At 36.9% G+C, this 12,150-nt stretch overlaps 1 protein-coding gene and 1 long non-coding RNA gene across 2 annotated transcripts in view; one reads left to right on the top strand and one right to left on the bottom strand.

Moving 5' to 3' along the window:
- The window catches only part of PSMG2 (proteasome assembly chaperone 2), a 22,198-nt gene extending 11,337 nt beyond the window's left edge, over window positions 1-10,861 (top strand). Inside the window, exons 4-7 of the mRNA XM_006743798.3 lie at window positions 925-1,043; window positions 1,924-2,097; window positions 9,604-9,724; window positions 10,540-10,861. Of these exons, the coding sequence (XP_006743861.1) occupies window positions 925-1,043; window positions 1,924-2,097; window positions 9,604-9,724; window positions 10,540-10,638 (513 nt within the window). The 3' untranslated portion in view covers window positions 10,639-10,861. The remainder of the gene's footprint in view (window positions 1-924; window positions 1,044-1,923; window positions 2,098-9,603; window positions 9,725-10,539) is intronic.
- LOC145716902 (uncharacterized) overlaps window positions 1-12,150 on the bottom strand; it is a 56,827-nt gene that overhangs the window by 34,475 nt on the left and 10,202 nt on the right. The gene's annotated exons all lie outside the window — the stretch shown is intronic.

The following is a 12,150-nucleotide window of genomic DNA, read 5'->3' as shown; positions in this document are numbered from 1 at the left end:
CCACTCCAGCAACCCTGTTTGTTTCCTGAGATTAAGAATTCCTCATATCAGTGAGATCAGATGATACTTGTCTTTCTCTGATTGACTTATTTCGCTTAGCATAATACCTTCTAGTTCCATCCACGTCATTGCAAATGGCAAGATTTCGTGGTTTTTTTGATAGCTGCATAATATTCCATTGTATATATATACCACATCTTCTTTATCCATTCATTTGCTGATGGACATCTTGGCTCTTTCCACAGTTTGGCTATTGTGGACATTGCTGCTATAAACATTGGGGTGCACATACCCCTTCAGATCACTACATTTGCATCTTTGGGGTAAATACCCAGTAGTGCAATTGCTGGGTCGTAGGGTAGGTCTATTTTCAACATTTTGAGGAACCTCCATACTGTTTTCCAGGGTGGCTGCATAAAATATTCTTCAATTCTGAATCCAATCAAGTTTCACATGTTACATTTGACTATAATATCTTTTTAGTTGGTAGCTGTTGATGTAGAAGTGGCCTCCTCCTCTTTCTGTTCTTCACAATATTGACTCCTTTGAGGATCAGTGCCAGATGTTCAGCATCCTAGGTTCGCCTGATTATTTCCTGGTCATGTTCAGATCAGAAATTTCTAGCAAGAACATCTCCTAGATATCCATGTGATAGTTTTTAAGTAATGATAGATTACTTAGAGAACAGAGTCAGAATAGAATTTTTTTGAAATCTAGATTCCTCACGATTTATTTCTTAATTGTAAAGATACAATAAAAAATTCCTTGCTCTTCATCCCTCATCTTCACTTTAAGTACAGTAAATGGATCCAAAAATAATTATAATTTTATATAAGGTCGATAAAATATTTTATAGAATGCTCTTATTATATGCTAAGATCTAACTTTTAGACTTTCTTTTTATTCTTTCAATGGTATACAAAGTATAAATCAAAGCCATTCTGTGAAAAACTGCTTTCCTGGGTGAAAAGTAGTAACTGTGCCAAAGTTATTGTTCTTTCAAGCAGTCATTCATATCACCGTAATGATCTACAGCTTCGCAGGTATGTTTTTGCCTTTGAAAAATTTTGTTATGATTTACACAGTATTATGATGGTATCTCTGTTAAAAAGCTAAAATAAGTTTTAAAAGCCATGTATTTCTTTGCCTCCCCCCTCTGGAATTTATAGAAAGAAGATAAAAGAAAGTCAAGAGACGGGAGTATGGTTAGGTAGTTCTATGGTTGGGGCACAAGGAAGGCTTTGGTGTAAAGATAGAGATGTTTCTGGAACTGTGCTTCGATTGTTTGGTATTGTGTGTGGCGACATCACAGAGCCTAGCTGATGAAGAGAAAGAGAGAGGGTACCTAAGATTCATTGGATGATAATTTTTGGGGAAGATTGGATTCACATTTCTATTTACTTCTATTTATTTAGCCATCACAGAAATCCATTTGCCTTTAAGTATAACTCCCAGGCATGTCAGACTGAATTCCTAAATAGTAGGCAAAACATCCAAGAGATAGAAATTATAAACTATTTATTTCATTATCATTTATGCACCAAAAAGTCATTATGAAGAAACATTAGCCAGGACTAACCTTTCAAAATTGGAGCTAATTTTTAGTAATCTCACAAATAGATATAACATGTGTAGGAATCTCACAAAAGACCTCATGGCCAGAAGGGAGCATAGCTGTGGGAAATAGGTTATCTCCATGATGGCCTTGCCTTAGTTTAAGTTGGCCTGTGTCTTTATACTCTCTCCTAAGTATGTAAATAGCAAGCCAGAGCATATTTTTACATGTTATTCCGTAGACTGCTGAAACTTGTGCTTTGCTTTAGCAACAGAATATAGAGAGAACAAACATTTGCTTTAAAAACTTGCCTTAATGTTCATATTTATTGTGGGTTTTTAGAAAGTTAATTATATGATTGCTTCTAGTACTCCCTTCAGATACCTACTCACACCTTTTGTGCAAAAAAGTGTTCAAGCTAAAATAATGAGCCTTAACTGGGAAGAAATGGAAAAAAGCCCATGCATTCCTGAAATAGATGATTCTGAGTTTTGTATTCGTATTCCTGGAGGAGGTATCACAAAAACACTCTATGATGAAGGGTGAGTTTGTTTGTCTGTTTGTTCATTTGTTCCCACCTTATTTAAAAATAAAAGTAAGAGGGGTGCCTGGCTGGCTCAGTCAGAAGGGCATGCGACTCTTGATCTCAGGGTAATGTGAGTTTAAGCACCACATTGGGCATGGAGCCTACTTTTTTAAAAATAGTGGAAAGTAAGATAAGTGAAGAGAAGACTTGAAATTTAGTCTTAGGAAAATTGGTTCTTAAAAAACCATATTTAACACTTTATAATGTGCAGCATGTTAAGGATCCTGATACTTACTGTATGTAACCTCTACAATCAATCTTTTTTTTAATTATGGTAAAATATATGAAACATTAACCATTTTTTATTTTCTTTTTTTATTGTTATGTTAATCACCATACACTACATCATTAGTTCTAGATGTAGTGTTCCGTGATTCACCGTTTGTGCATAACACCCATAATGTAACCATTTTTAAGTGTACAGTTAATTGCTGTTAATGAATTCACAGTGTTGTATACCCATCACCAACTATCTGCTTTCAGAACTTTGTCATTGTTCTAAACAGAGAATCTGTACTTATTCAATAATAACTCCTATTTAGTTCTGCAAAATCCATACTATTGTCCTCACCTTCATTTCTGATTTTAGTAATTTGAGTCTTTTTTTATTCTCAGTTTTGTTGATCTTTTCAAATAACCAACTTTTGGTTTTATTGATTTTTCTCTATTGTTTTACTGTTCTCTATTTTATTTATCTCTAATCTTCATTATTTCCTTTCTTCTGCTAACTCCAGATTTAGTTTGCCTTTATTTTTGTAGTTCCTAAGTGTAAACTTAAGTTATTAATCTGTGAAATTTCTTCTTTTTTAAATATGCATTTGTAGCTCTAACTTTCCCTCTTAAACTGCCTTAGCTGCATCTCTTAAGTTTAGCATGTTGTGTTTTCATTTTCATTCACCCCTAAATTATCTAATTCACCTTGTGATTTCTTCTTTGACCCATTAGTTGTTTGAAATTGTGTTGTTTAATTTCCACATATTTGTGAATTTTCCAGTTTTGCTTCCATTACTGATTTCTAGTATCATTCTTTTGTGATTGAAAAAGACACTTTGTATGATTTTAATCTTTTTCATTTATCAGGTCTTATTTTGTGCCCTACCAAAGGTCTGTCCTGGAGAACCGTCCGTGTGCACTTGAGAAAAATGTGTATTCTGTTTTTGTTGAGTGGGGTGTTCTGTATATATGTTAGGTCTAATTGGTAATTCTGTTTCCTTCTCAGTCTTTTCCATCCATTATTGAATGTAGGCTGTTGAAGTCTCCAGCTATTACTATAGCATCGTATCTAGTTCTCCCTTCAATTCTGTCAGTGTTTGCTTCATATATTTTGGGGGCTCTTGTTTTGTGAATATATCTTTATATTTGTTATGTCTTCTTGATGAATTGGCCCTTTTATCAATATATAATAGCCTTCTTGGTCTTTCATAACAGTTTTTGACTTGAAGTCTATTTTGTCTGATATTTGCCATCCTGCTCTCTTGGTTACTGTTTATATGGAATATCTTTTTCCATCTTTTCACTTTCAAACTGTGTGTGTCCTTACATTCAAAGTAAGCCTCTTGTAGATAGTACATAATTGGATCATGTTTTTAATCCATTCTGCCAATCTGTCTTTTGATTAGAGAGTTTAATCCATTTGCATTAAAAGTAATTATTGATGAAGGACTTGTCATTTTGCTATTAGTTTTCTATGTATCTTATAGCTTTTTTGTTCTTCATTTCCTCCTTTACTGCCTTCTTTTGTGCTTGGTTGATTTTTTATAGTGACATCTTTTGATTGTCTTCACATTTTCTTTTGTGTATATTCTATAGATACTTGCTTTGTGGTTTCCATGGTGATCGCATGTAACATTCTAAAGTTATAACAGTCTAATTTGAGTTGATACTAATTTCACTTCAGTTGCACACAAAAACTACTCCCATGCACACTGCCTCCCCCAACCCATTATGATATTGTTGTCACAAATTACATCTTTCTATATTGTGTGCCCAATAACAGATTTATAGTTATTTTGGGGCATTTTTCTTTTAAATACTCTACAGTCACTCTTGATTAGTCTTTGGGAATCATGAACTTTCAGAAGGCAAGTGAAAGTGAAGGTGGAAATTAGAGATCTTTTTTTTCTTTTAGCCACTTTTTGTAAATTGATTTATATCACTTATGTGATGGCCCAGCCTGCCATCAGATTTGTAGACATTTACACTGTCCCCATTTTTGCCTGCCCTTAGCTTCCTGTCTCATACGACCTGAGGCTAAGTCTGGGGCTAACCAGTACGCCTTGCTGTATGCTTCAGCTGGCTCTGACTCTTCCTTCTTGCCAGGAGTTGATGTGCCTGGTGGGTTCATGGAAGACAGAGCCAATGGTTATGAAGAGGGGGAGGGGCAGTATTTAGAGGGTGGCATCTGCTGCTTCTCAAGCTCATATAGTCTACTCCCTGCTTTCCCATGAGGAGAGATGAATAAGGAGCATCTCCTTGTGCCGTCAGTGGTGGCTTAAGAGAATTGGGCAGAGCTAACCTAGAAAAAATTTAAATATGTCCCCGCCATCATTGCTCAAAGTCAACCAATAAATCTGCCTCCTTAACATAATACATTTCAAAGAGTGTAAACCTAGCCTTGCCAAATAGAATGACTGGTTTGCTTGCTCTAAAATCTACATTGTGTTGGGGCGCCTGGGTGGCTCAGTCGTTAAGCATCTGCCTTCGGCTCAGGTCATGATCCCGGGGTCTGGGATCGAGCCCCGCATCAGGCTCTCTGCTCCACGGGAAGCCTCCTTCTCCCTCTCCCACTCCCCTTGCTTGTGTTCCCTCTCTCGCTGTCTCTCTCTCTGTCAAATAAATAAATAAAATCTTTAAAAAAAAAATAAAAAAAATAGAATAAAATAAAATCTACATTGTGACTTCTGCATGACCCGAAGAAGTCATAATAGTAATATAAATAGTAGTCATGGTAATAGCAAATTAAGTGCCTGGTACTGTTCTGTGCACTTTACATGTATTAAATTATTTAATTCTCATAATAAGCTCATAGGTATGTATTGCTGTTAACTACATGTTATAAATAAGAAAATTGAAGAGCAACAAGATTAAATAACTGCTTAAAGCCATGTGGGTAATCTGGCAGAGCCAGGATTCAAACCTAGGCATCTGGCCCCAAATCCTGCACTTTGAACCACTTCATTCTAGAGCTAGGATTCATGGTTCAGGATCACAGTGAGTTTTATTCTTTGTCTAAAAGGTGAACTTGTTCCTTGTTATTTGTAATTATTTTTGCCCCTCCTTCTTTCCAAAATATTCAAGACTTCTCTGTTAGAAAGGATACAGGCATTTTAGCTTGTTTTCCCAGTGCAGCAGTTTTGTCTTTCTCTGGCCATACTTGCCTACCATTTCAGCTTTCTCTTTTTCCCTGAAAACCTACTCTAGTCCTATTAAAACCATCATTTCTCCCCATTTTTCTTTTTTTTTCTTAGTCTGTCATTTGTGTTTTTACTTCTTTTCTTGTCTAGTTTATTCCCCATAATATAAAATATCACTTCAGCTATTTTTTTGGTGGAAGCCCTGGCTACCTAATCATTCTCTGCACCTGCCCTACAGACCACCAGCTTTCAGTCCTTCTCTTGCTTCATTCGGGCCACATCATTTGTAGCCTAGACTGCTGTTAGTCTGATTGGACTGCCGTAACAAAATACCGTCCACAGGGTGGCTTAAACAAAGAAATTTATTTATTCACAGTTCTGCAGGCTACAAGTCTGAAATCAGGGAGCCAGCATGGTTGGGTTCTGGTGAGGCCCCCCTTCCTGGCTTGCAGATGGCTACCTTCTGTCCATATCCTCACATGGCAGAGAGAGACCTCTCTTTCCTTCTCTCCTTATAAGGCCACAGTCCTGTCAGGTTAGGGCCTCTGTCTTATGACTTAGTTTAATCTTAATTACCTGCAGAGATCCTATCTCCAGATATAGTCACATTGGGGGTTAGGGCTTCAGTTTTGGAGGGACATGGGTTTGGTCTATAGCAGCTGCTCTCAAGATCTTTTGATTGATTCCCCCTGCCTCCTCCATTCTCCCTCACTCTTCTCCAGCTTGAGTGTTGCTAGAATTAAAATTCAAAACTGATCACAACATCCCCTGAGTAAAGTCCATCAGCGGTTTTACTTGCTGTGTGCAGAATCTGGTTTGTACTCCTTAAGGTGCCATACAAGGCCCTGCAGGATTTCCTTGCCTGGCTCATTCCTTGGTGCCCTGGACTCCAGCTAAACGACTAGCAGTTAGTTTCCTGAAAGCTGTCTCATTCTTCCTTCCCTTGTCCCACGTACTTTTCTCCTCTTATCTGCCTTGCAAAAACGAACCCAGTTTCCAAGAGTCACCTCACAGCACTCCTTGTGTCCTGACTTGCTTCTCCCTTCTGCACAAGGAATTTACTACTCTCTTTGTATTCCTACAGCTCACTGCTCCTTCACACCGACTTCTTAGTTCTTTACAAATCAGTTTACTTTTGCTTTGGATTTTGTTAGAGTAATGATAGCAGACTTGCCATCTTGCCATCAACAACTGGAAATTGGACAAAATTAATGTAACAACTTTTTCAGACATTGGATAGCAAACAGCACACAGTTGTGATTCCTGAGAGAAGGCAAATAAGTCCTACAATTGCCCCAGCTTTCTGCTTGCAGATACTTTGTGGACTACAACACAAAGAAGGGGAGGGAACCTGAGGAGAGCGGTCTTGCTGAGTTGAGAAGACAGATATCATGATTGGGGAATGCTAGGACACCTGGAATGAACAAGGCAGAGAACCAGAGAAGGGCTATTCAAGAAGAGCCTTAGGGGGTCTCCCTGAGTCTTTGTCAGAATTCTGAGCCACACATGTGTAGGGTAAACTCCATGAGACCAAAAGAATAACTTCTGGGTAGCTGTAAACTTGCTCACAAAGTTAGCAATGATAGCAAAATATTATAAAAGTTAGACGTACTCATCATAGAACATTTGGAAAATGTAGAATAGTCCAGAGAAACAATATTTATAATACTCAGTCCTATCACCCAGAGGTAACTACCACTACTAATTTTTCATTTGTTCTCTTCCCAGCTCCTTTAAAATATATTTGAATTGAATGTGTGTACCTGCAAGATACATCAACTCTAACTTAAACTTTAGAGTTCATCTTATTTAAAAAATGTTTCTCACAAAATCAGTTTTCTTTTAATTTTCTAATGCAAATCTTTTCATTTATAATCAAACCCATGTTTAATGTTCAGTGCAATTATATATTCACTGCAATAAAGAATTTTTGAAATTGAGAAAAAAGCCATTTTTGCTAAATTTTTTGTAACATATATATTTTGCCTTCCCATTATGAGAACAAATATATATTCTGATCTCTGGAAAAGATAATATTAGTTACTCTAATGATAGGTGGTGGCAGTGGTGTGGCTGGCCTGAAATCCCTTATACTTAATTGGAATCAAAGTACATTTATAATTTAATAATGGATGTATCGCATGTGCTAGATTTTAATGTCACAGAAAGTAACAAAATTAGCCACTCTCCACTTTCCATTTTTACAGAGAGCACCAGAGGATGCTATTAAAACTCTTAATGCTACTCTTTGTGTTACAAACTAGTAGTGGAGGCACTGTAAATTCAAGACATACCCCTGCATTTTTTAACCTAGAGGCTTGAAAATAAAGGCACAGCCAGGGAAGCTAGCCTCCTCTGGGCAGGAGCCATTTCTAAGGCTACCATAGCATGAATGTTTAGGAACTAGAATCTTCTGAGTCATCACGGCTCACAGTGCTACCATACAAAGCTTGAGAGCCCCTAAGATATATGAGAATTACATGGTGAGATGATGTAACTAGTGCTAACAACTTCTGATTTCTAATATTTATTTTAGAGAGGGAGGGAGGGAGGGAGCATGCAAGCGGGAGGGGCAGGGCAGAGGAAAAGGGAGAAAGAGAATCCCAAGCAGACTCCACCCTCAGTATGGAGCCCAGTGAGAGGCTGGATCTCACGACCCTGAGATCATGACCTGAACTGAAATCAAGAGTTGGACACTTAACCAACTGAGCCACCCAGGCACCCGGACCAATTTCTGATATATAGAGACTGAGATGCTGTGGTAGGCTCTCCTGGTACATCTGAGACTTCTGAACCTACCTCTCAGAGTCTTCTCCACATCTGAAATCCCTTGCTTAGAAACCCAGCTCACCTTTATTTCTGTAGCTCTCTGTCAGTCACGTGCTCTCAAGTTTTGGCATGAAATTTTTCTCATAGTTCTTGGTTTTAGGGTATTAGAAATAATTTTTGCTTTTGTTGGCAAACAGGAAGCTTTTTGCATTTATTTATCTCCATCTCATCACTAGCTTGAGGCATTTATAGCATACAGTTAAGAGACTTTTGGAGTCCAAAAGATCTGGGTTCAAGTCCCACCTCTGCCACTTCATAGATATAGAACTTTGAGTATGTTAACTACATTTCAAACCCTTTACACTTCAGTTACTTCATCATAATAGCTAGCACATACATAGTATTGACTATATGTTGGGCACTGTTTTAACCACTTTGCCTCTACTGCCTCTTCTACACCTCCCAACAACCTGTGAGGTAAGTTCTGTTGTGTTCCCTCTTTTACAAATGAGAAACACTGAAGCTCTAAGTAACTTGCCCAACATGTCTGGTAAGTGGCAGAGCTAGAATTTGAATTCAGGCATTCTGTCCATGTTCTATTCCAAATTGATTCAGTTATAAAATGGAGATAGTTATAACTTCCTCAAGAATTGTAGGATTGAACGATAAAATATGCAGATAGTGCTTAGCACATAATAAATCACTCAGTAGGTGGAATCTGTAAGAAGTAATATAGTAAAGGGGCACCTGGGTGGCTCAGTCGGTTAAGTGTCTGTTTGCGACTCAGGCCTTGATCCTGGGGTCCTGGGATCCAGCCCCGTGTCGGGCTCCCTGCTCAGTGGGGGGCCTCCTTCTCCCTCTCCCTGCACCCCCGCTTATGCTCTCTCTTGCTGTCTCTCAAATAAATATCTTTTTTAAAAAAAAGTAATAGTACATTTTTTCCCTTTATTCAATTCCACAATTTTCCTTCCTGTTTTAGGTTATTAGTAACAAGGGTGTTATTTTCTTTCAGTCTCTTTGCTATGGTGCTTCTGAAAATCACTGTCTTCTACAGCAGATTTGGGAAGTAGAACATATTTCAGTGTGGATGGTTTTTCATGCAGCCTCGTATGAGACGCAAACTTGCATATGCCCAGAGTGGGCATTACATGGCTTCTAGTCCTGTCCCCACAAGTAGCATATATTTGGAGCAAAGGAGGATAAATAAGTGAGCTTATTATGGGGCATCTTCTCCTTTCCTAAAACCTGGCAGATTGTCTTAGCTATAAAAACAGACACAGATGGAATCAGCATCTTGTATCAATAGAAGAATACTTAATTATTCTCTGTATTTGTTGTAGCTGTTCTAAAGAAATCCCAGTGGTGGTTCTGCTGAAATTTGTTTCAGAAGGAGACAATATCCCAGATGCATTAGGTCTTGTTGAGTATCTTAACGAATGGCTTCAGATAATCAAACCATGTGTAAGTGTTACTACACTTAAGCCTCTGATTTCTCCGGTTATGTATTTATAAACTTGCATTTTTTTATTCTCTATAAGTAGACCAAATAAGTGAAAGTTTGTTAAGTATAGATACATCTTTATATAAAATTTAGTTCAGTTGAGCTTTTGAAAAGAAAAGAGGGCATTTAACTAACCAGTTGTCTACAGTTGTTTCATTAAGACTGATTTTCCAAAAAGGAAAACCATAAGTACTTCATTATATTAATTGTTCATGTTGCATTAATTATACCAGACATATTCTTAGAAAAATAAACAAATTTCTTTAGAATTCAGGACTTTTTTTTTTTTAAGGAAAGCAAAACCTGTTTATGTGAGCAATACTATAACTCTTGAATGTGCATTATAATTAAATACTTTTTTGTATTATGAGGTAAAAGCATTACACCCAGGGAAATCAGTTAGCTTTTAGGCATAATAGAAGTACCATAATGATATGATAAAAGAACAAATTGATACAAATCACACAGCACTGATTTTTATTATTATTATTATTATTATTTAAACCCTATTCCTTTCAAATATGATTTTACTTGATGGACTCCATAGCCTTCTGGCATATCTTTATGACTTGGAACTTAAGGAAATTTATCTTCAGTTAACATAGAGACAAATTTATTGCTTTGTTTTTCCTTACAATAAAACTCAGCTAAAAATGTCAAACCCAAAAAGAGCAAAAACTAACAAAAAACTAGAGAAGGGCGAGTTTTATGCGACTTAAATGCTAAAAGGGGATTTGGTCATAAAATTGAAGGATTAAAGTATTTTGTTCTTCAGTTACAGTGTGATGACCCCACAGCATCTGCCTTGAAGTGGAAAATACCAAGTTCGTGGAGATTACTCTTTGGTAGTGGTCTTCCCCCTGCGCTTTTTTGATCTTTTTTCAGTTTTATACCTTATGTCCCAAGACACTTATTACCAACACAACTGTTAAACAACTATATAAAAAGTTATATTATCTGTGAATGTATTAGAAAATAAATCTTTACTTTTCACAAAAAAATCTCAAAGAAAATGGATTAACAAAAAGTTCTTTTACCATGCTTTTCACTGTATTCAACAAATGTAAATTTTGTACAATAAAATATTTCCTAAGTAATTTTGTCTGAAATGTCTTTTTTTTTTTTTTAACTCAGACTTCTGTATTAGTTTCCTATTTCTGCTGTAATAAATTACCACAAACTTAGTGGTTAAAACAACACAATTTATTATCCTGCAGTTCTGGAAGTCAGAAGTCCAAAAATAGTAGAAGAATACTTAATTATTTTCTGTATTTATAGTAGCTATTCTAAAGAAATCACAATGGTGGTTCTGCTGAAATTTGTTTCAGATGAGACAATATCCCAGATGCATTAGGTCTTGTTGAGGATCTTTTTTTTTTTTTTTTAAGATTTACTTACTCATTTTAGAGTGTGTGAGTGAGGGGAGGGACAGAGGGAGAGGGAAAGAGAGAATCCTCAAGCAGACTCCCAGCTGAGCACAGAGCTCGATTCAGGGCTTAATCCCAGGACCCTGAGATCATGACCTGAGCCAAAATCAAGAGCTGGTCGTTTAACCAACTGAGCCACCCAAGCGCCCCTGGTCTTGTTGAGTATCTTGATGAATGGCTTCAGATAATCCACTGGGCTAAAATAAAATCTCCAGAAACCAATACCTAGGAAATGGAAACCTACTGAAGCACAATGATTTACAAGGGTACAGACAAATGAAATCAGAACAACAGTGAATGAACAAAATGAGAGAATATCAATGAAGAGAAAGAAATTAAAAACAGAACCATATAGAATTCTGAAAAATTCACTGGTGGGGTTCAGCAGCAGATTTGATCAAGCAGAAGAATCAGCAATTCTGATCATTGAAATTATCAAATGAAAGGAATAAAAAAATAAGGAAAATGGAGCAAGCCTAAGGGACCTATAAAATAGCATAAAGTGGACCAATATATGCATTATGAGAGTCCCAGAAGGAGAAAAGAGCGAGGAAGAGACAAAACTTATTTGAAGAAGTAATGGCTGAAAATTTCCCTAATCTTAAGGAAGGAAATGGACATCCAAATTTTGAGCTCAAAGGACTCCAAATAGAATGAACCCAAACAGCCCCACACCCAAGACTATAGTTTAAAAAAAAAAAAAAAAAACCTCAAAAATAGAAGACAATCTTGAAAAGTAGTAGGAGAAAAGCGACTCGCCACATTTAAGTGAGCACCCACAAGATAATGAATGAGTGGATATCTCAGCAGAAACCTTAGAGTCCAGAAGGGAGTGGGATGTTATATTCAAAATGCTGAAACAAAAGACTGGCCAATCAAGAATACTATCCAGCAAAAGTATTCTTCACAAATGAAGAAGAGAGAGAGTTTTGCAGATGAACAAAAACTGAGGAGTTCAT

Source organism: Leptonychotes weddellii, chromosome 13 (genome assembly GCF_054177405.1).
Source record: "Leptonychotes weddellii isolate Sample4059 chromosome 13, ASM5417740v2, whole genome shotgun sequence".
Lineage (NCBI taxonomy): Eukaryota > Metazoa > Chordata > Mammalia > Carnivora > Phocidae > Leptonychotes > Leptonychotes weddellii.
This window is presented reverse-complemented; position numbering and strand designations above follow the sequence as displayed.